A 25,410-nucleotide genomic window follows, 5' to 3' on the forward strand; every position below is an offset into this window, starting at 1 on the left:
GTGTATCTGTTGAAGGATTTTAGGTAACTAGATATTAGTGTTTATGACGGTCCTCGGGCTAGCCGATCACGTACTGTGGAGACGCGTCGACATCTGGTAAACATCCTGCCCGGAGAATAGGATCTGCGTGTAGCAAGCTACGGGACAGAAACCGTTGGAATGTTTACTGCCACGTGCCGCTACAAATCTTTCTTTTAAGGAGAGCTATAGGATTACTCAATGCCTTTGTTAGATGGAGAGTTCGTCCCGTTGACCGCGGCCACGTTCGGCGACTAATTGTCGCCTTGAGCTCAAGCTCATTGTCACAAGTCTCAAACAAATACAATTGGTTAGAATGACGGCAAATCGTTTAGTTACAACTATAGATTTTAATTACAATGTTTTTATGGATTTTCCCGAGGTTTCAGAGGGAAGGCACCGGTGTCCTCTTATCTCCGACAAATATTTAACTTACTCTTGGTGTGTTACTACATGGAAACGGACTACCAGGACCATCATGATTGCCTAATCCTGAACCTCCACCATCTCCACCCAGTGGGGATCCTTCAGGACGATGTGGGCTACCGCCAGGACTTTGACCTCCACCAGCACCAGCCTCTGGCCATACATTGAAGATGTCATTGAAGTCTCCCATGCCTTCCATACCTTCTGGCATATCATCGTTTAGTGCAGAAAATAGCTCATCATCTCCTAATTCTGGTCCATTAATATGCTGCTCTTGAAATGCAGTCTGTGATGACTGTAGCAGAAAAATGATCATTTTTAGACATTCAGTTACATTTAAATTTTTTCTCTTAAAAAAAAATTTGTACCTGTGTGGTAGCAGATGTAGGAAAAACGAGAATATGAGTGCACGTAACATCTTGTGGTGTAGATAATTGGCAGTTTACTGACGCCTGACTAAACCTTTCATCAGGTGTGAATTGATCAGCCATAAGCCTGAGAGTTGAATCTGGTTCAAGGGAGACTAGACAGGCGCTAAGCACACAAGGTGCTGCTGACGGATATAAAAGACTGCACTGGCCACATATTTCTTTAAGGTGTTTAGAGGCTTTGAGAAGCGCTTTTCTGGATAGTAACCAGCTCCAACCTTTCAACTCACCATGTCCAATACGTCCCACACGACCTACTACTAACCTCCAAGGTTGTACCTAAGTATGGAAACATCCAATTTGAGTATAAAATTTTTAATCCAATTATATTTTCATTATTTTTAATTTTTATGATTCAATATTTTAAACAACATTTGATATTTTGTTGTGAGCTACTTACACCTTGAGACATTACACCAAGTATGAAATCCATCAATTTTTGTAATCCAATTCGTCTGGCTGAGGCGCGTTTTCTTCTTTTTCTATTTGGAATATCAATGTTGATAGTAGCTGTTTCAAATATTTCTCCTCTATCATCAGTTGCAACTGCTAGCAGCCATGATTGATCTTCGCTAAGACAATAGCTGAGATACAAAACTGCACACTCTTCTGGTCCAGCGATGCCAAAAGACTCTGGTGCTTCGCTTTTCGCCCGTAGTGGAGCCAAGACGTAGGCGGGTGAGTACAACCGGTACGGGGCTCTATTTCGTTCCTGATGTATAGTTGCAAGAGTATTACTATAAGACTGAAAATGATCGAGTCATGGCCTGTTTACTTTTACTACTTTCGTCGTCTTAAACGGCACATGGGCAACGCGATTGTCTATTTTAAGGGAACAGTTCTACACAAAATACAAAAATGCATCTTACATCTTTACTCTTAAGGAAAATGTCTGCTGCGGCAGCGGTACCAAAACCAGTAAGACTTTTTACTGTGGAGTTATGATTTAATAACCGGCGGCCCTGTAGAAACACGTTTAACGCTAAAGCTCTCATCTCGTCCTGTATTTTGCGCCTTTCCCTAGCTCGTCCTAACTCCATTATACTTTCCAAAGATATTATCTGAAGATGAAAACAAATGGAAAATAAATTAGTAAGTTGCTTAATTTGAAGTACAATGTACAAAACGTTGAATATTATTTCGCTTTAACATGTATAATATAAATTAATATAATTAAAATAATATAAATTGATATAAATATAATAATTTTAAAAATATAAATTATAACAAGAATGTTTTTATTATAATATAGAAAAGATGTAGTCGGCGCGAAATACTTCTTCAGTTCTCCATTTTACCTTTGCTCGAGATCTTTTAACAAAACGTAAGAAAAATCGCAATTCAATCTTACCTGAACGTTGATATTGGATCTAAGATTTTCAGGCATGCTATTAACTGCTGTCGAATATGCACGTAACAAAGCTAAAATAGCAAGTCTTCGTCGGTCAGCATCTTCGGGACCTCCCAATGAGAAAGGTTCTACTAAGTAAACGACTATAGCTGGAGGCTCGATTTCCTCTTCATCTGGACCCGATGTTGTATTAGTGTGTATCGTGGCAGTTTGTGAAGTTGGTGTTGTGTTACCGGTATTAGAATTAGTATTTGTTGTTGTGTTTGATGACGGTGTTTCACTTCTAGGATTTTCTCCTTCTAAAAATGTGCAAATTTTATATGTAAATTTATCTCTAAACAAATGTAAGGATAACTTAACTTACAATGTAAAAAGGTACTTGATATGAAAACGTACCAACTGATTCTGGTTTGTTAGTCATTACATCAGGTGTGGCTGGCATTGTGTCAGTAACAGGAATAGTTGTTTGCGGCTGTTGTTGTTTGTTGGTCGGTTGCGAGTCTCCAGGATCTAACAAACTTCGATCTTGAATAACCTGTGTTAAATATGGAGCTAATCGATGATTACAGACTTGCGCATACAATCGCAATAGTTCTCCTAATTGGTTCTCTCCTAAAAGTTTAAACCAATCGTCTATTGGTTGCTTGACTTGTTTCTGTATTGATGCTTTTCCAACGCGAAGAATACCATCGCGTAACGCTTTCGAAATAGGTGTATGCCTTCCTAGCCGACAAATCTAAAATAAATCATAGGCTTTATAATCAAAGATAAAAACATATTAATATGTTATGCGAAATTTATTTACTTACTTCATATGTAGTTGATAGTTCGCGGAAGAATGATTTTACTTTATTAATAACGCAATCATTGTCTGGTGCTACCACTACATAGGCGACGTCTCTTGGTCCAGCATATGGCTCCAAGAGTAGTTTCTCCCAGTAACTTAAAGCATAAGGTGATAAAGACAGCCAATCTCGGTCATATCCAACAACCAATGCAGGTATTGGTTGAGGTTCACATCGATCATCGGTTCCGCGACCAGCTAAACGATGGAATTGTCTCCAAGTCAAGGGACCTGCAACGGTATATGGTGCTTCCCACATTCGAGTTGTACATTTTTTCTGCACAGCATCTTGCAACAGTGGTTGTAGAGCTCTCATCATTCTCACGATATCACCACTGCACTGAGGTCCTTTCGCTCTAAGGAACACCCATCGATGCACTCCAATTACACGATTAGTTCTTTCATTGTGTGTACCATTAATTTTACCCTGATCGAGAGCTGCCAGCGACACTTCGTTACCATCATTGAATTCCAACATATTCACAGTAGGCGTAAGCATCGGGTAGCTCTTCATTGAGGAATAGATCCTGGATGCTCTGTAAAGACTGCTTGCGGAGCTCTGTATGATCAGGCACTGTTCTCTGAGCAATTCTAACACATTAGGTGGTATCACGTCTAAACCTTCCGACGATTTGCCCCCTCCACAGGCTACAGCGATTAGAGACGCTTTTTTCTTCTCAGCTGGATCCTCTGCAATACCAGTAATTTCCATCTCATCTTCGTAGAACAAGCCAGCTTGATGAGCTAACCGTCGATTTACAACCGCGCTAAAGCCACAACTGCACCTAATCTGATCATCATCTTGAAACAGTGCTCCGCCTGACCATGAGTGGGTAAGATACACACCAGCGTCTGCACCTTTAATATTACCAACAACTTTTGGACCTGCATTGCACACGCAGAGACTGCAACTGTCAAAATTGTGATCACGGAAGATATTAAGCACAGTGTCACCTAAGAGGATATTCACTATGAGAGAGTTCGATTCTGGCGCACGAGTAGGGCCTGGTGTGTCTGCTTCGATGCTATTCAGATTTTTGTTCAGATAGGAAGAGGTGGTAGATGTAGCTGGACTTGGTTGATCATATGGCGGCGGCGGTGGTCTTCCGGATATAGTTGCCGAGCGATATGGTGCTCCCAATGGTGCTGGACTCGGAGGGCATGGTTGTTGTTGTTGTTGTTGAACTGAACCAGGTCTAGTTGGTGGAAGTGGTTTATCTGAATTGTTGGAAGTAGAGTTGCACTGCCAAGAAGATCTATATACGCAGTGCGATGGCAGTGTAACAGGTGGTAGAGATTGGCTGGGCAGATTTGTGAGTGGAGCATATTTGGAAGAACCAACCATCTTACAAATAGGTGTAGGTTTGAACACGTAGGACCAATCATCGATTGGTTCTTCTTGAGGAGATCCCATGTTCGGATAAATGTCGGGGAGATGCCTAAGTGGTCGTTGAGGTACAGAAAGTTCCGTCTGGTCCATTAAAGGGTCGTTTAACTGACAAGGCGAAGCAACGGGATTATGCTCTAAGGATGGTGGCGTCGGAAACATTTTGGAAAGTTCTTCTGGTCGTAACACGCCAACTCCCCGGTTATTATGTCTGTTATTGGCATCTACCCTGGTTTCTTCATGTAGTCCACCAGATCTATTCGACTCTGGGGGAGTTTGTACTTGAAGCTGGTTTAAATTCTATAAAAATATTGTATAATTTGTAACTTTAATCACAAACGCAATATTAAATATCAGAGAGAGAAAAGGAAAGGCAATGCGTACGATTTCATCGCTAGAAGTGTCAGGATCGGAATTATCAAAGATTTGGTCTAAATCTTTGTAGGATGCTTGAAGACCTTCACTAGTAAATAACGATCCTGGTTTAGTAGGATCATCTCTTGGCCGTCTAAGTCCATCAACGCTTGTGCCATTTTCTTCACCTGTTGCATCAAACTCATACGGATCTGTTCTTCTTCCAATGCAATCTCCCTGCACGAATAATAATAAATACAATGTATATGAAAAATGCAAATAATATTTCAGACAAATGAAAGAGGTTACTTACAACATTGACATTTGGTTCTTGCTTAATCTCTAATTTGGGTGTTTGAGATTGAGGAACCTGAGAATTCATTGGTGGATATAATGTATTGCTCCTCACATTGACTGGACTGGTATTAGATTCCTTAAAACGCTTTACAGGATGATTGAGCCATGCTTCTTGCGTTGAATAATCATAGAGCCAAGGTAATGACTGTTCGTTTTCTAGATATATATCCTCACATTCTCTAGAGGTTAAGACTGGTCGTTTTAATGTTGGTCCAGGGGCTGGACTATGCACTTGATTATTGCATGCAGAGGAAATTGATTTTGGGCCTTGAGAAGGGGTTAGTGGTGGGGCAGTGTTTGTATGACTGGGTGGTGGTTGAGGACTAAGAGTAGGCATTGTAGGCTCTGCTGGTGGAACTGATGCTGGCTCGGAATGTGGTGTTGGAAGAGGTGAAGGTGCAGGAGATCCTGGTGAGCCAACAGATGGAACTGGTAGACAATCTCCCCCTGTTGGTGGTCCCCTTGAATAAGAAGGAGGTCCGCCTGGTGGTGTACTTGGCGCTTCTGTTCTGTTCAATACAGACCTATTCCAATTAGAAAACATAATCATAAATTAAGTTATTTTTAATAATCCGGGTATCATAAAAATATTAATGATATATTTCATATTTTAAATTTGATGACTATAATCGACCTTGATAAGTTGATTCATGCTGAATAAAAAATGATACACATACAACTACCACCATGAACGTTTTTATGAAGAGAATTTTATGATACAACACACCTACAATTATTTTACTACTTAGGAAAATTGTTAAATATACAATTATATACCTAAACATGATAACAGATTCAACTACAATATTGAAGCAAACAATGCACGAATAGGAAAATAACAATCACAAAAATCGTGCTTAAGTTATGAATAATATTATTATGCACATGCAAAGCATTCTTTAACTATTGAAAGAGCTAAATAGTTTAAAACTGTTACAAATTAGAAGTGGTAAAACTTCAGAAAAGGAAGGAAAAATAAAAAAAAACATTTTGATAATATTATATAAAAATGTGCTTTTTTTTATTCAATTATATACATGGTGTCTGGTAAGGTAAGAAGTAAATTTAGAAATTTAACAAATTTATCCCAATATAATGAAGTGTTATCATCTTGTTGTAACTATATTTTTTTTCTGATTTTTAACGTTATTCCCTTCAAGTAAGAAAGTAAATTAAATAAAATTTCAATGATAATTTACTGCCAATAGCACCTTTATAATATGTGGTCCAACGAAGTCTCAGCCTATTACTCCACATCACACATTTACCAAAAATCAATACTTATATCTAGCTAATAAAACATTTTTTGTTCTGGATGATTTGTTGAATATGTGAGTAAGTTTGTTAAACACTTTACTGGACACCTTGTATACTGCAATATGGTTTATTTAGTATATATAAAATGAAAACTAAAACTGCATAATAAAGCATGAAATAAAAAATAATGACTACTTAATTTTAATCAAAATTGAGACATATTTCTATGATTTCTTGATATTTGGAATACCTTAACTATGAATACCATGATACTGTATATGTAACAATATATAATGGTTACCAGTTATGTATGAATATACTTACTATAGTCTGTATTAATAAGCACACAAATGCAACAGATCCCATTTAAAGTATATATGGAATATGCATATTAGCTGCTTCTCTTCAATAATCAGAGTAATAAAATTTGTACTGTAAATTCACCTTACGTATTGTTATGTATTAAAATAAAATAATAATGAACACTTTTTCTTGTGTATGCTTTACCACAATTAATATTCATAATTTTTTCAAAAATGAGCCCCCCCCCTCCTCCCCACAAAAAGAAGATAGAAAAATTGCACAATGACGTTTGATTAATGCGTTATTCGTGCAATTAGATTTAGTTACTCCTATGACTAAATAAATAGCAGAGCTTTCATAAGCGATGTGAATTAAAAGATGACGTTATGGTATTATAACGATCATACGATATTGGCATTATTGCAGTGATTAATTAAGGTATGGGAAAAAATATGATTTTTTCATTGATATCGGGGCAGAAATTACCCACCTGGGGGCATTAGCAGGGACAGAGGGGCAAGCATCCCACTGGGTGGTAGAGCGTCGATGAAACGGTACGACCCTCCGTCCACCTTTATCTACTCTCTCCCTCTGAACCTGAGAGGAGGCCAGGCTCTTCCAACCCCCGGGGGTGGCATACCTGCAACCGATGTATTTAATATCTCGTTTTTTCATATGTTTACTTATCTTAATTATTCTGATTTACTGAGCAGCAATGTGTGGAATAGAAATAGATAAGTAGTCTAATATCAACTTTTATTATCTTTACAATTTTATCAAACCTACATTGGTGTAATGATATAATGTTAAAATCTTTCTTCTCACAAAAAATATAATGTTTAATCTGAATAAAACTTTTAGTTATTATTTATTTAAAATTTAAAGAAAGTACACAAGCTTACCCATGATAACTATATTCTGAGATTTATGTTCAGTTTTATTATGATATGGACTTACCATGTATTGTTTAAAAGGAACATAAAGTTTATATTATTTTATATGAAAGTTTTCAATATAGGACAGTCCTGTTGTCATAAGTAAGAGAACCAATTTCAAGAAATAATTGCATTCTAGCCATTCTCAAAAACTAAATTTACATGCACATATAGCAACAGCCATTAAAAAAATTACTACTTGTACTGTAATATTTTAAACAATCTACATTTTATAAATTGTGCTATAACATGCAGATAGAATCAATAACAATTGCAGACTATACTATTTTGAATATTATCAGATAAACATAAAATACAGTGAAAAGACGTATATATTTACTGCTACATATAATAAATGTGCAAGGAAGATAATAGTTAAAAATCTAACAGTAATCTTATTCTTTATATATACTTTCACTTTATACTACAAACTTTGGATAAAAGTGTTATTACTACTATTGCTATTACTGCATTGTTCTTTTTTTTTGTTTATATCATGAAGATATATATATAAAATATGGAGAAAAGATATGAAATTGTTTTAACAAACAATTTCTCAAATTATATCAATGCGAAATTCCTGAAATTTCTGAACTTTACTATTAAACACTACATGAAATAAAATATGAAATATATTACATACAATGCAGTAAAAGTTAGACTCACTAATAAAAGTTACAAGAAAGTATTACTTACTTTGAACAGGTACAGGAAGACTTTTGTGTTGGATCAATGAAAGTCCAGGTTCCAGGTTCTGTGGAAGATTCTGTCTTGGAAGCAGAAATTGGTGAACTCAAAGTACATTCTGCCCATACACGTTCTGGTAATTCGGTAGCCGCTCGTATATCCTGCTGACTCAAGAGAGGATGTTCATAACTAGCAGGACTATTTGGTGGAGAAAGAGCAGTATCAGATGGAGTATCATCCATATCTGTGACCAGGACATAACATGAGGGATAACGCATGCGAACACCACCAACAAGCACTTCTACTAGAGATGGAAGTCCTGTTTCTACATTACTGCCATTAATCGGATAAAAGTGTTTCCATTCTTCAAGGAGTTGACTATCTGTACGCCCCACTGGGCCAGTTAATGTACCTGCTAGTCCATAAGGAGCTAGTATCACTGAAACAGAAGATACATTAAATAACTACATATTTGCAGTAGCAGCATATACTATTGCGTTTTTAAATTATCTTGTAGAACCTAGCTTACCTTTGACACCAGACTGGGAAGTTTGGGTGCGTTGTAAGCAAGTCCTTGTAAGATGTCTCACAGCAGGATGCTGCCTGACATCCACACTTGCACATACAGTGCTTTCTCCATGCACAAAAAATGCAAAGGAGAATGACAGGTGGCTACTGTAAATGGTACTAAAATTATTTTGCTGAATTAAGTTACAAGAAGATTGATTAATAGTTTGTCTCGTAACTATGATTGAAAATTATTATTAACAAAAATAGAAGAACGTACCTACTGCAACGGTGTTTCTCGAATCCGTCATAAGGTTGTACGAACCACTTTCCAAGGCGAACGAAATCACGAGATAGTAAGCACCGTTCGATTAAGTTATGCAGAGCCTTGAAAAGAAGTGACCGGCATTCATACGATAATCCGCTTTCCCAAGAACCCTGTTCACTTTCTGTAATCAAAATATTTATATTAGAACATAATCTTATTTTATATATATATATATTATTTTATATATATATATATATATATATATATATATATATATATATATATATATATATATATATATATATATATATATATATATATATATATATATATATATATATATATATATATATATATATATATATATATATATATATATATATATATATATATATATATATATATATATATATATATATATATATATATATATATATATATATATATATATATATATATATATATATATATATATATATATATATATATATATATATATATATATATATATATATATATATATATATATATATATATATATATATATATATATATATATATATATATATATATATATATATATATATATATATATATATATATATATATATATATATATATATATATATATATATATATATATATATATATATATATATATATATATATATATATATATATATATATATATATATATATATATATAAAATAATATATATATATATAAAATAAGATTATGTTCTAATATAAATATTTTGATTACAGAAAGTGAACAGGGTTCTTGGGAAAGCGGATTATCGTATGAATGCCGGTCACTTCTTTTCAAGGCTCTGCATAACTTAATCGAACGGTGCTTACTATCTCGTGATTTCGTTCGCCTTGGAAAGTGGTTCGTACAACCTTATGACGGATTCGAGAAACACCGTTGCAGTAGGTACGTTCTTCTATTTTTGTTAATAATAATTTTCAATCATAGTTACGAGACAAACTATTAATCAATCTTCTTGTAACTTAATTCAGCAAAATAATTTTAGTACCATTTACAGTAGCCACCTGTCATTCTCCTTTGCATTTTTTGTGCATGGAGAAAGCACTGTATGTGCAAGTGTGGATGTCAGGCAGCATCCTGCTGTGAGACATCTTACAAGGACTTGCTTACAACGCACCCAAACTTCCCAGTCCATTCACACTTTTTTTCTGTTTTGTGAACAGAAGGAACGAAATGAATTTTGTTTTAGAAGCACGTAGTTTTTGTTATTTTCCCGCGATCTACTTTCTTCATCAAATCGAGGCAATGCCTATTCTTATTGGTCGAAAGAAACGACCGATTCCATTGTGAAAGTAATGCAATTCGTGTATAAAATTACAGCCAGTCACGTCGACGCTAGGCAATCCGTAGAAGACAAAAGAAATGTTGGTCGAGACAACTAAAAAATTCTAGAATTTTATGCTCGTGATCTAAGATGAAATATACATTTTCTTATCTTATAATATAACGGTATTACGTTATATTTTCGTTTCTCAAAAAATACGTCTAATTTTGCATTTAGCAACGTAATTCTGCTTTACTCGTGAAATAGTAATGAACTTTACGCTTCATGAACATCAACTGTGTGAGTGTGTGGTATATATCAGTTTCACTTTCTAAAATAAATTAGTATTACAATAAAACAAATTATACCATTTTATGTAATATAATTTTTATAAATTGCAATATATACATATTTATATTTTACATCTTTATTGCATAATATTTATATAAAAATCAAATGGACTCAATTGAATTATGTCCTATAGATTCCTAGATTTCTATACGTGTATGGTATATTCATAAATATTACAGATCTCGATTTCACTAGTATTCAAGATTTCATAGAATGTATATTTTGTTGAAAATATCTTGCTGGCAACAAAACAATTGTAACTAACTTTTCTATATGAAATTCTTCACTTCTAAATATGTGTATTCAAAAGAGTTATTTTCACCGTCATTTTCATTATCGCATTGTTTGTGCTAAACAAATATTTCTCTAACTTCATAAACTTATTTTTTCATCATATATCGATAAGGAAAAAATTATATTTTTCTATATCCATTTAATAGTTGATGATTTATTAAAATTTTTGACAGAATATATGTATAGTTGCTTAAATTTCTTTTTAATCTATAGCATCCAAAAATCTGGTTTAACCAAGACTAACGGTTTACTAGTTGGTTCCGCAATTGGTGTATTCCTTGCGATGCACAATAATGGAACCTTGCGTCGCATCGCACCGAGTTGCAGACAAGTACATGGTTCAGCGACCCTGTGCAGAGAAACACGGTCTAGCTAACGTTACCGCTTCGTTCGCTTTGCACACCTTCTTTCTCCGAAACAAAAGCATACGGGATTTTCTACAACGACGTCCACAAGAATTCGCGGTATATCGCTTTTGGATTGATCCGATTGTTTAATCAATGAATTGTTATTCTTACGGTATCATTCAATCGTTATTTTATTGTGTATATATAACAAATCTTTTGGCTTTTGTAATTTTAATATTAATTTTAATTCTGTAAGAACTAGCAATGGTTTTCTGTTTCTCCCTCTAAGCTTCAAATCTAATCTAAACTGTTTGGATCATCTATGATTCAACTATTGTAATCGATGGTTTAAAGTTCATATTATTCTGATACAAGTAACAGATGTCATGGAAGTTGAAAGGAATTAGAAAGTAAACATTGTTATTTTCCAAGATTTTGGTTCAGTTCTTAAGATGAATCATAAATATATAAATCAATCCTCACCAATAACAAACCTTAATAAATCAAATAGATTACGATCAGTTTCAACAGAGGAAAATATGTAGAAATATTTATAGTTCTCTCAGGAGTAAGTTCGATACGTAATGAAGAAATTCCAAGACTTGTTTGCTCATATTACTTGAATATTTAACATACGAGAACAATGTTACCCTATGTTGCAGTAACTCAAGAAATCATGATTATTATTCTATTCTAATTCGAATAATATATTCGATTCTAATGAGAAGTATTTTAAATATAATACGGATAGCTGATGCCTCTTCAGCTTATGTACTTTACAACTCGTTACTGTTTTAGAAAATTCATTTCGTTCGTAATCTATCTATTCGCCTTAAGCTTTATAATTTATTTTATGCTTATTAAACTTAACTAGTTGCTTTTAAAATATTGTAACTGATATGAAAATCAGTACGAGATACTGTATATTGTTTGTACTTCAATCATCTTCAATAATGTGGATCCAGAAGAAAGATTAAAATTAAAGTAAAGACTACATTTGAGTATAATTGTTGTTCGTAGTAGATCGACCATAGTTAATAGGGCAAGAGGTTAACACCTTGTATATTTCTCAATTTAGACGCATAAATTTCACATCTTACAAACAGACAAGCGTCTATGACTCTATCGTCTATTATAAAATATGTCTATTAGAGAATTGAAGATGTCCGTGAGGATAGTAAGAGCTTCATTACTCACCACACGCGATGAGTTCCGGTGACACCAGACCGGAGAGATCAGGTTCCTCGCCATACCAGAAAATCCAGAGTTCCTTAGCGGCAGTAAGGGAAAGGGGTGGCGGTGCGGGCGAGGGTGCAATGCCTAGGTCGAAGATTCCAGCTCCAGTTGCCGAGGCGGTTGCTGGGCCGGAGGTAGCTGGTGTAGCGGCGACTCGTCGCCACACGCAGAGAATGTCACCCGCGAGGCACCGCGAGAAGCTCGATAACACCGGGTCCTCGAGGGGGGTACCCCCGAAATCGCCGGCTACTTCGCCCCACACGAGCTTCTTCCATTTGATACCGCAGAGATCCGTCTATAATAATAAAATTACTCGTTAGCCACATTTATTAAACTCTTACGAATCAATCCAAATATTAATAATAGAGCTACTAGAATTGTTAAAACGACTAGCTCATAATTTTAAGATAGAAATTTCGTAGATATACAGTGGTGCACTTGTAGCGTTTGAATAATTTTTTCTAAGATGTATGGATAGAAGGTCGTTTTTCTTTTTAAAGATATAATATTTATAAAGATTAATATTCATGGGAAAAGCATATCTATGATGATGATTAAAAGCATATTGACAATGAGTATTTCGGTATTGTATTAATCAATGCTGAAACAAAATGATGCTGAATGTAATATCAATTTGTGGATATAACTGACTTTTAATAATTGAAGAATTAAAATTCTTAATTTATTAAAAGGTAGTCGATCTATTTACCGTTAGTAAGTCAAATAAATTCTACAAGATTGCCTTTAAAATGTATTGTGATTAAGATATTAAAATGTCCAACTATGATAATTTCAAAAAGAGGAACTATTGCATGGTAGATCTAACTTCTAGCTGAACTTTTGAGAAGGAATTTAAATGGATATATGAAAATAATCTACCCTGTTAATGTCATATATTTTATCTAATTAACTGAAAAATAAATCTGTTAAATTAATTAAATGAAGCTTTATATATCTTTAATAATATTTGATTATACATTTATTAGTGTAAGCGGTTAAAAGCAATGATAAAATATATAATTTACACGTATAACATAACACTTGTACAAACTCTTCCAATTAGCGAAGATAGGTTAGGGACTGTAGGGAATGTATCGGATCATTCATTGACCATTGAGAAAGGTCGGTCCTTGAACTTTCGCCGCATTCTATTTCCATTTGTCACGCAACGTAACAAATCGTTGATTTAACCGTGAACAATAAGATTCTCCTTTAATGTGCAGATTAGTATTAGAACTTGAGATTATCTTGCAATTTTGTTTACTAAAAAGTAATTAATATCTTGTTAAGAGTTATCGATATTGATAATACAGTTTTTACATCAATAATATAATTGTACTAATTGTAAAATCATAATGATTTAAGAAAAAGGTTATGTTTTTTTATAACTTTGATAATGAGAATTAAAGCAGTAAAATAATTAATAATTTATAATTTTAATACAAATTACTGCAAACTATAATTTCGCGTAGTCTAAATAATGTTTCTATACGAACATTAAATAGATATTCAATGTAGATGAGAGACATACATAAACTTTTTAATTGCAGTTTCACAAGAATTTTGTTTTATGTTTTATTAACAGCATTTATAAAAAATATAATGATAAATTACTAATATATGATAACTATGTATTTATTAGGAGGACTCTAAATAAAAAGTGAAAGCGATGAATAAATCATAAATATTCATACAGATATCTGTAACGAAACCAAATGATTTCCCGTTGAACGCATCAGTCTGCACTGAACGTTAAATTTTCCGTTACATCAGCTTGCAACTTTCTGAAAACGTCAATGAACTTGTGCTTGATAGGAAGGAAATAGGAAGATAAATACTTTAGTTGAAATTGAGTTGTATACAAGGTATCCATGTTTAAGGAAAAATGTATCTTATCTTGGTTAGTCAGAGGCCATTCACCCTGGTCTGATATCTCTAATGCATCTGATTCATACATTTTTTGCTGCCTTCTATACGAATAGTCGATGCTTTTTTCGTGGGTAATCGATATACAGTTTAAAGTCGATTCTGAACACTTGAAATGTGCAGTTGCTATTAACGCATGCGTGAGAACGATATTTGTAATTTAAATGCACTCAACGTCAAACATAATCAATCGTTTTATGATAATTATATATCTTTTCTATTAAAACAATTTACTGTAACTTATTATAAGTTTGCAAATAACATTTTGTTGTTACTGGCTGTAAGCTACGTACAAGATAAGAAAAAAGAATTGATAGAGAGAGACACAATTTTAATTATTGTTAAATACAAATTAATCGTTAATTATTGACACATTTAAATAATTCAATGATTCATAAGTTTGTCGTAATTATTACAACGGTATTATTAACGACCTAGTTTAGGCCTAATCAGATGTTATGTACTTTGCTAAAGTTTCATTTATCTTAAACACTTTAGAAGGCATAATACCTTTTCGATATGATTTAGACATGTTGTTATTTGTTAGATGGTTATGCATAATATTTGCTACCTTCTGTTACTTAAAAACTGTCATAATCACACTAAGACAGTAATAATAGCAGGGTGGAATAGAGAATTTCCACATATTTTCTTGTTTTTAGTACAATGTATATGAACCGCGGCGCCACCGTAAGCACGTCTGTCTATCGTATGGCGCCACGATGTGTCTGTCAGAGTAATAAAGACACGCGCAGTCGCGAGCAGGTCGCGCGCTTCTCAACCAATCAAACATGCGCCTTTTCTTACGTCATATTGCCAGCTGACATAACCGGAACAGATTCAAATAAGAGCGGAAACTTCCTATGATACTAAATAGGATAATATATAAATCTAATAACGTTTTTTTATCGTGTATCGTTAACGTTACTTTTGATTCATATTCAGACTACTTATTTTTTCATGCAAGTACTACAAATTAAAAAGTACAAAACATCATTTTTTTCTATGAGTAGTACACATATATAATATTCAAGATGCAAAAAATTTATGTTTATGGTTGTAAACAAAAAGATAAGTATATTATTCGTTATTGCGAAGTATTACTATAGAACTATTAAACCTGTTTAAGAAAGAAAAATTCTTTCCAAATTGTTTATATCTTATCATTAATGTCATTCAACAAGTACTAATAATCTAAAATACCTGGGAAATTAGATAAAATATCCAAATAACCTATAAAATTACACATCCCTAAAATTTAATCCAAAATTTTTCGGAATACACCAATATCTATATTCTATCTATAATAATGAAAATATAACGAATAGAAGTGATATTTTCTTGATTCTATTATATTTTAGAGACAATAGATGAAAAAAGAATCGATTGGGAAGGTAAGGGCGCGCGGTGGCGCCTATCGTGTCGACGAGACGAAATAATCGGTGAGCAAAGGCGCCCATCGCAACGCTACGGGGCTGTCAAGCTTGCTGATCAATACAAGCAAGGCGACGTGCAAGGCCGCCCGCGTGGATTCAACTCGCGGGTCCGCCACATTCCCTCGTTTCATCCTGTCGTACGCGCCTGTATTCGTATTGCTTTTCTCCCACGGTATCGTTTCTTATAGATTCTTTCTCTCTCACATTGCATTACTTTATCCTGTCTTTGCCCTCTTTCCAAATTTTCTATTTTATCAGTGGTTACAGTTTGTCTAAAATTTTAAGACGTGTAATTATCGAATAATTTAACAGTCTGTGTTGAATATTAAATTATAAGATACCGAGATAATTTTTAGGGGAATTTTTTGAGCTCACATTACTTGGGCCATAAAATTTATCTTTATTTCAATGATGTCCCTACATTCCTGGTGTAATGAAGAACAAATTTTAGTAGCTGTCGTGGTCTTCTCGAACATAATTCTTTAGTATACAATAAAACATTTCTAACAAGTTTATTTTACACGTTTATTTCTAAATGTTTCTTCTTACTCTTCCTTTTCGAGTATAAAAGATTAATCAATGAATGAATCAAATAATACATTGTGTTAAATATTATTTCCTTGAAATTAAAAAATATTACCAAAAAGACAAAACTCCGTAGCTTTAAAAATTTACTTTTCATATTAAAAATTTGAGCTATGGACCATATAAAGATCTACCATAACAATACGAAACTTTGATTTTAGATTCCAAACATATTTAAACATATCATCTGCTACTTTAATGTCTTCAAATATTATCAATGTACAATACTTTGGTCTAAATATTTTACTAAATTGGTTAGAACGGTGAGAACAAAAACATATGGAACAACGAAATAACTACGGACAAAGTATCGACGCAGCCTTCAACCGATTATAATTCCAAATGCAACCGATCGCAATCCTCATGGTTCGAGTCGAAAACATACACAATTGCACATCGAATTATTGATCGTGTCACCAGAAGGAAACAATGCCGACCGAACGTGTCAATGAAGACAGAAGAAAACTGTACAATCTCATTTTTCTAGTAGCAGAGCGTGTTTCGGTGCGCGTAGAACGCAGCTACAGCTGTAAATTCCCATTTCTGTTACTGCCCTCCTTATACGCTTGCCGTTAAAGCAGCACGAACATTACATTCACGTGCGTAACGAAGCGGAATTCTCTTGCGTACAAGTTACTCGAAAGTGGATAGAGTACGCCTCTACGATGCCACCGACGTTCCTCTTTCATTTTTTCCCTATGAAATCGTACTTGCTGTGTGGATTCTTCTAACTTTGTTCTTGTTATTGGTTATTTTGAAAGTCCCTTTATCCTTATGTTAACTTACAGTGAAGTATTACGGCAGATATGATTGTTTCAATAATATTACATACATACTCATACTGATATTTAATAACTATAATAATTTTTGATTATTTATTTTCATTTATCTTTAATTTAGAAATCAGTTATTAATATCTAAACGACATTTCGAAGTAATGGTTAAAATTGCAGTTACCATTAAAAAAAAAAGAATTTACAAATTATACGAAAAGGGAAAAATAAATTCTAGCCATGTATCAATATCTAACAAGCACAACAAAGTGAGAAATTATTCATTAAGTGAAAAAGTGTAAATATAAAATAAACGATATTTAACAGAACAATTAAATTATATACCCTTATCTTTGAAAGAATGACTTTTTTACGTAGAAAATTATGTGTTCCTCTATTTAAACTTAAACAGTTCATCTCAACATTCAAATACAGCATCCTGCTGACTAATATATATTATTATCACTTTCGCTTATTCCTATTCCTGTCTCAGTTATTATTTCCACATAATTAATTACAATACACAAAAAAACTACACGTAGATTATATTAAAATAAATTACAAGGTATGTTGTAATATGCAGCTTTGTCGAACCTGTAATTAAATTGTCTAATTGACAAGTTTACCAGAAAATTGTACACGAATCGCACAATCATCCTAGCCATCCAATCTCGTCATCCTCTATTTTCCTATTTCTCTATACGTGCAAAGGAAATTGTAAATATTTAGCATGTCCTTACTATTGTTTCATATGTTTCCATTCGCTCCAAACGAAGTCAAGTATTAACTCTAATTTTGAATTTAATTTCATGAAATTATGAAGACTACTTAAATGTCATTTATCAGTCATTGTCAGATAAGTTCAAGCAAAATAAGTTCGACGTAAAAATGTCGAGAGAAGAATTCGATTCGAGAGACACTGGGTATTCTAAATTATATCAGAGTCCGGTCTGGTGATTTCTCGGGCGAGATACGTGAGGCACGCGGCTTCTTCGTCGACGAAGTCACTCGGCTAGATTATGCTGAAACTGGTGCTCCGTGGAGAGAAACAGGAGAAGCCGAAGGGGGCTTGACCAGCCTAGGTGAAAGCCTTGCACTGCGAGGACGTCACGTGTTAAGACTACAAGAGAGTTTACACATTGCTCGGTTTTGAGCTCGCCACTTTTGCTTCGAGCTGACCTCGGAACATCATTCTTTTTTTTATCCCATCACCAAACTTTTAGAAACCACTTTCGGATGAATCTCGACTAAATTTGATCCAAGAAAAAGATCGAGAGTCTCAATTTCGAGCACACTTTGCTCCCCACTCAAAGAACGACAATGGAATCTTACAAAATCTGCTACCTTTAACCTTTGCATTGTATCGCTATTGCATCATAGGTGATCCATAACAATTTGAACCAAAGGTACAGACAGTCTCAACCTTAAATTGGACAACACGTGTCCTTTAAGGTGAATCTGAATTCTCACATCGCTATCATGATCTGAAGAATTAAAGGGCTCAATGGAAAAAGAATACAAGTTAGATATGCTTCAATTTTATTTCTGTAATCTAGCATCCATTCTGTCAGTATGTTCATACGTTGAAAAAAATTAAGAAGCAAACTTTTGATTTTTGAATGAATTGTGGAGGAGATCAACTCTCATTCACTCCTTGTTAATTTGACAAGTTGCGATAAACTTGATATATTATGTATACATTCGTGTTATTTGTAACGTACGTTTCATTACAGTTATTCTCGTTATTTACACTTGAAAATATCCCTCTAGATTTATATAGTGTTAGGAGAGATAAACTGAATTGGGGAAATAAGAGGCGGATGAGGGTCGAACTAAATTGCAACTGAAAACCGACAACTGATGGGTATTTATTAATATTCCTAATTAGTTATAGATCTTAGTTAACTGAGAAATTATTGGCCTGTTCTCCCGTCGTTCGATTTATAACGGTAAATCGAGAATTGTGACAGAATAAAATATGCTACGTATAAAATAATTTGTTATAGTTGATATCAATAATTATTCACTTGACTAAAAATTTCCCTCACAAATCGCAACAAAATATTTATTTTATCATAATTTCTTTTAAATAAATTATTAAAATTATTCAAGAATTATAATCCAGTATATAATTTTATGTTGAGATATAGATGTTTATTGATAAAATTAACATGTGTGCTTATCTAATTAATTAGATTAATTATCTAATTATCTTTGATAATAGATGGACGTGTTTCTGTATATACATATACATGTATTTGTATTGAGAACCACTGCGACCGAGCATTGCTCCTACCAGGCCGTTGCAACTCGAATTTTACCGTGAATACAAAGTAACTATAAAGCTGTACACAAAAAGCCGCCAACAAAGTTATTCTATTCAAAACATCTGAGGTTTTATCCGCTTAAAGAATTGTATATGTCACTCTGTGGGTATCGAACGAAGTATCTATTTCTGATTTTTAGTGAATTTTAAGGACATTAATCATTTCAATAATCTTTAAAGGATTCGATCCTTAATACACAGAAAAATTAATTAATAGAATAGGAATAATAAGAAGATAAACTATAGAAATAAATAAATAAATTGGTATTACTGTAAAATTGTTAAACTATGCTTTATAAAGAATGTAAATAAAAGTTTAAAAAGTGATTTCAGTGAGTTATTATTAAAATTCAAATATTTACGAAGACCCTCAAAATTAATAAAATAATACTCCAATAAAAGAATGGATTGCACAAAAATTCAGATGCTATCAGAATCACGATATCTCATAATATTGGTAAAAATAATACAAGAATATACCGTACTCCAAGATCATGTCATGTTACGTAGTAGATATCCTTAGTAGATAATTTCGAAATAATTTCTTAAATCGAATTCGTGCGGAATAGCGGAGGCCGACGAACTGTCGTCAGACGTAAACGAATTTCATCGGGGAAAGCTACGGGGCAGGGGGAGGGGGGAGCCAAAACGAAAGCATAGTTTTCCCTGCAACCGACAAACCAGTACTGACGACATGACACGCAACAACTAAACTTTCCCGAATTTTAATCTAATCCAATGAAGATGTACAATAAAATAGAAAAATCCTAAGGAGAATAGTCGAAATAATAATAATAAATAAACAATCGATAAATAAGCCCTGTTTAATTAATTTTAATTAATCAAATAAATTTTATTTAATTTTAATTAAATTAATTTAATTAATTAAAATAAATAATTAATGTTTTATAAATCCCAATCATTCGAATAGCTCATTTTAACAACTTTTATCACGATGATGTCTGCTTTGGAAAATCCCCTAAAATCAATTTCCAAAAACTTCTTCATTTTGTTGTTATCCAGACGAGCGTTACTATAAAATTAAGTTAAAAAAAGGAGAGAAAGAAAAAATATAAGAAAGATACGAAACGAACAGTAGAAATTCATTCAGGTGGATGTTTTGATTGACTGTTCGTGAGAATGCGGTACACTGCGAGTGTAACAGAAAAATGTGTCTGTCTCGCCGTTATACCCGTGATAAGTATGTGTATACATGAGTCGCGCGCATTCTGCATGGTCAAAATGAAGAGAGAAAGAGGGGAGAGACAGCCTAAAGGCCTTGCATACAGGCCGTTTCTAAAATAGATGACCAAACTTTAAAAGCATACAGGAGTCACGAATGTGTCATAAATGTAAAGATTTATTCAGGCTATCACATTATGTATAAAATAGTACTATTTTTTGTTATTAAAATTACGGTCTTTTACTAAACATTATACTCCTTTATTTTTTCACAAATTTACTAGAAAAAAAGAAAAGACAGTAGAAATTAACAGCGTGGATACTGAATGCAGTTGGCCCCAAAAGTAAAAAAATTCTTTAGCCACAGTTTCGAAGGCGTTTTATATTACTAAATTATCAGTGATTCTTTCTTTTCAATATTTATTAAATCAATGTATTATCATCTATTTAATATTAATATACATTTTCAAGTTTTGTGAACATAAACAAAGATTAAAATTTTATTATGAAACGTCTAATTATTTCATTGAAGCGCGTAAATATTATTCGTATTGAACTGACACACATTTAAATATTTGTACACTGAGGCGTTCATATACTCAGAATTTTTTTTATCGTTAATATTTATTACTCTGTATTTAAATACGAATTGCAGTAAATCTTTTAACTGTATATTCGAAAAATATCAATATTAACAATCAAAAAAGAGAAATTATTTCTTTAATGATGTGTAAGTAATCGCTTATCAGCGACTGACATCTCAATTAGTAACATATTTTAAAGAATTAAATTTTTGTTAAAAATGTAATAAGAAGATTAATGCAAAATATAACAAAACAGAAATATATATGTAATTTACTTGGGGATTGATGTTCATATTAAATTCATAGAGGCAGATAAAATGTTATGAAGTTATAACGTTACAACAGGTAAAATATAATTGAGCTTTGTCACGTGTGAATTATGTTTAATCGTATATCTTCAGCAGAAACAACGTTTAATAACAACTTCACAGGTATGTCAGGTATTCTTAGAAAGTTCAGAGAAACTAATGAAGATATGTCGTACATTCGACGAAAATCTATTCACAGAAATGGTTGCATAGACGAATAGAAAAAAATACGTATCTGATGTTGGATACGCCTAGGGTATTAGTCCCTATTAATGACATCATTGTTATACGTTTATCATTAAAGCATCAGTAAAAAAAAGCTTTCAAGAATAAATAGATAACGTGTCTTGTTTAATAAAAATATTTAAATTAGCAAAGCATATGATATACGGCAAGGTATTACATTTTCATTTGTCAAAGTATAACTACATTCTTCACGATTTCTAGGGATTTTCACGAGTATGGTATCTCGAGACATCAACGAACACTTACTCAATAAAATTGAATATATTGATGAATAACATACAATTTACATTATATAACAAATAAATTTTATATGTTAAACATAAGTGAATAAATTTTTAGAATGTTTTAATAGATAAAAAGACTAAAAAAGTGATATATATATTGAGCAGGCGAAGCTATCTCAGAATAAACTTAGAATTTATTAAATACTCTATTAATGAATAAATTAGCCTAATGTCACGTTAATAAGAATCAATATCCTATTTTCAAAATATAACACAAACAGGTGTATCACGAAAAATCAATATATTCTGATAGGTTGGTATGCATCGCATACATACACGTTCGAGATTCGTTGAGTTCAACGGAAAAGAAATTCCTAGACTTGTCGGACCAGAGCAGAGCAAAGACGAGGGCTTTCAACCGGTGCAAACAATCGTCTGGCACAGTTTTGTGGTTCCCTTGAAAGGCGAAAGGAATGTTACGAGAGACGATTTCGTTATCTCGTTATTGGGGGAAGAGACGAAAACACGCCGCATTTTCAACAGTTTATCCAGAGATTAGTAGTAAAAACAACAATAACATAACACGCTAGAAACAATCGAACAATATTCACTACGGTAATCAAAGGATATCAGTGGTCAGCACTGTTGCAACCTCCTTAATTCTCTCACGAGTGGGAAACTCAGGGCCGACGTGAATCAGGCATGACATTGGGTCTTATAAACTTTAAATCCCAGTGACGCGCGTATACACGCTTGCGCGTTTATACAGGGTGTCCGGTTTTCCGTGCAAACTTCATCACAGTAGTATAAAAATAAAACTAGAAAAATAAGGTTGTGTTAGATTGATGCATACAAAATGCTGTTTCTTCAAATGAAAGTTTAACTGTTAATCTAGACATAATTCGATGCACTTTCTCAACTAACAAGTTTCACTATTCTATATTTATAAGAATTACTAGTTCTCAAATGCAACATTTGTATTTCTAATAACTATCATATCGGTTTTTCCAAATTTAGATTCATAGGAGGAAATTAATCTGTCAAATCCGCAATTCATACAAATGACATTTCATACGCACCAATCTAACAAAAAAATGTTATAAATCCTCAATTAAAAAATTATAGGACAAATATGAAATGTGAAATAAACAGTATGCGAAGCATCAATACAAGACGAAATTATCGATACACATCTAACATCGGATAATCGCAATGTCCAATCATTTATAAACTGAAATCGGTTTTGATCTTGATTCGTTTCTTCATGTGCGATATTGATTCCCATTATTTTTTCACAACTGAATAATTGTACTACGAAGAATAAAGCACTTATGAACTTTTTGTTATATGACATTTTTATCTCTAGAACACATTAATAAACTTCATACGGTAAAATTTAGGACACCCTGTATAAATACCTATAGACAGTCAATTATACAAACCTACACACACCCATTGAATTTTGTAGATATGGTTAAACTCCCTCACAAAATATCACTTATATATCAACACAAATGAATTGTTTCTTAATTTGCTCAGTATAATGTTTTAAATTCAGAATGAGATTGCGTCGTTTCTAATTTTGCTACCAACAAAATTTTAGAACCTATATTGATCAAACATTTTTTATTCTCATCAGTAAATACTATTTATTCCCCTTTCCTTCGTAAATCTCTGTATTTATACGTGCGTATATACAACGCGCTGCAAGAATTGTGGTACAAAATCGAGGTTAAGAAGATTCTATACATTCCACATAACACGAAAATTAAAAATAACAAAATTAAAAAAATTGAATTTGAAAAATTGTCAAGTAAGCATACAAAACAAAGTATTGAATGATTTTGCTGACTGTACACTCGTATACACACGGGAATTAATCAAGTTCGCGTACACTTGACAAGTTGTCAAACTCAATTTTCTCAGAAACGGAGCCTCCAACGCAATTTTATCATTCTTGATTGTTATTCCATTTTGAATCACAGAATTTTCCTCATCTTGAACCATAATTTTCGAGACATGCTATATATGTACATATTATACAGGGTGCTCCAATTGCTCGATCAAACTTTTTAGTGTGTTATGAACAAATAACGGAAAGATGTCGTATAAATATAGGTTGTTTGAAACTAGATTAAAAGGTTCTAAGAAAAATACGAAATACAAAAGGAATGGCAACAGGCTCTCAGTTACTATAATGCAAAACGAAAATAGGTTGACAACCTAACCCAAACTTCTAGCTATTAATACTCTGTTTCGAAATGTTTACCGTTTTTGACAATAGTCATAAGACACACCGGTAAAAGTTTGAATCCATTACTCTATGATCATTTTATTTCATTTTTTGTGTTAGTTGTTATTTGTTTGGAATTCTTTCTTTCGTTTTCCCCTTAGGTCTCACTCTTAAATTTTTTGCACTGAATTAATCAAATCATTTATATTAGTTCATTACGTATTAGTTTTTGCTTGACATGCTTTTTCTTTCAAAAACTACTAGCATGAGACACACCTGACGATTTAGCAGTTCGTAATATCGTTCCTTTCGCATCACGTATTTCTCTCATAACTTCTTAATGAAGCTTCAAACAACCTATGTTTATACGACATATTTTCCTTATTTATATCCATAGAGCATAATGGAAAAGGTTTCGGTCAGAAAAAAACTGGAACACCCTGTACACACAGCAATGGGTGAGAGGGAGGGGAGGGGAGGGGAGTGCCGCGCGATACACAACACCGACGTCGACACGAACGATCGAGTACTGCCCACGGGAATTCTCCGATATATAGGTTAACCCGGGCGACTTCTGCTCGCGACATTACGCGGTACCGTTAAACATTCATTGGACAACTGGCACTTCCATCCTCTGAAGCCTCCGTCTCCATTCTGCCATCTCGATTCTTCAAATCACACACATTGAAGCAGATATGCGCGACTATATGAGTCTTACGAGTGAAGAGAGTGGGCTCACTGATCACTCACCAGTGCGAAGAAATTCGTGTGGCAGTCCTCCAGGCTAGCGCCGTTCGTTTGATGCGACGGATGCGTCATGGCTTCTCCATCGTACGGCGTACACTCATTAGCAACACTTCTCGCGGCGGCGCGCCTCTCTCAGGCCCCGAAAAATCACACGGCGAGGCCGCTATTATTCGAGAA

At 33.5% G+C, this 25,410-nt stretch overlaps 1 protein-coding gene across 6 annotated transcripts in view; it reads right to left on the bottom strand.

Annotated features, from left to right (window-relative positions):
* Nucleotides 1–25,375, bottom strand: part of LOC100742855 (mediator of RNA polymerase II transcription subunit 13) — a 28,201-nt gene extending 2,826 nt beyond the window's left edge. The window contains exons 1-15 of one of the 6 annotated variants that reach the window (XM_003485697.4): nt 25,237–25,375; nt 12,625–12,958; nt 9,135–9,303; nt 8,877–9,022; nt 8,357–8,786; nt 7,216–7,365; nt 5,122–5,689; nt 4,839–5,045; nt 3,033–4,754; nt 2,620–2,959; nt 2,224–2,522; nt 1,742–1,933; nt 1,273–1,617; nt 813–1,151; nt 455–739 (exon numbers count right to left, since the gene is read on the bottom strand). In XM_003485697.4, coding sequence (XP_003485745.1) covers nt 455–739; nt 813–1,151; nt 1,273–1,617; nt 1,742–1,933; nt 2,224–2,522; nt 2,620–2,959; nt 3,033–4,754; nt 4,839–5,045; nt 5,122–5,689; nt 7,216–7,365; nt 8,357–8,786; nt 8,877–9,022; nt 9,135–9,303; nt 12,625–12,958; nt 25,237–25,305 — 5,595 coding nt within the window. In that variant the 5' untranslated portion in view covers nt 25,306–25,375. Of the gene's footprint in view, nt 1–454; nt 740–812; nt 1,152–1,272; nt 1,618–1,741; nt 1,934–2,223; nt 2,523–2,619; nt 2,960–3,032; nt 4,755–4,838; nt 5,046–5,121; nt 5,690–7,215; nt 7,366–8,356; nt 8,787–8,876; nt 9,035–9,134; nt 9,304–12,624; nt 12,959–25,236 lie in introns of all 6 variants that reach the window. The other 5 variants (XM_012394207.3, XM_012394210.3, XM_012394208.3 and 2 more) reach the window with 5 other exon arrangements.
* Nucleotides 25,376–25,410: the final 35 nt, after the last annotated feature.

This window comes from Bombus impatiens, unplaced genomic scaffold, assembly GCF_000188095.3.
Source record: "Bombus impatiens unplaced genomic scaffold, BIMP_2.2 scf_0080, whole genome shotgun sequence".
Lineage (NCBI taxonomy): Eukaryota > Metazoa > Arthropoda > Insecta > Hymenoptera > Apidae > Bombus > Bombus impatiens.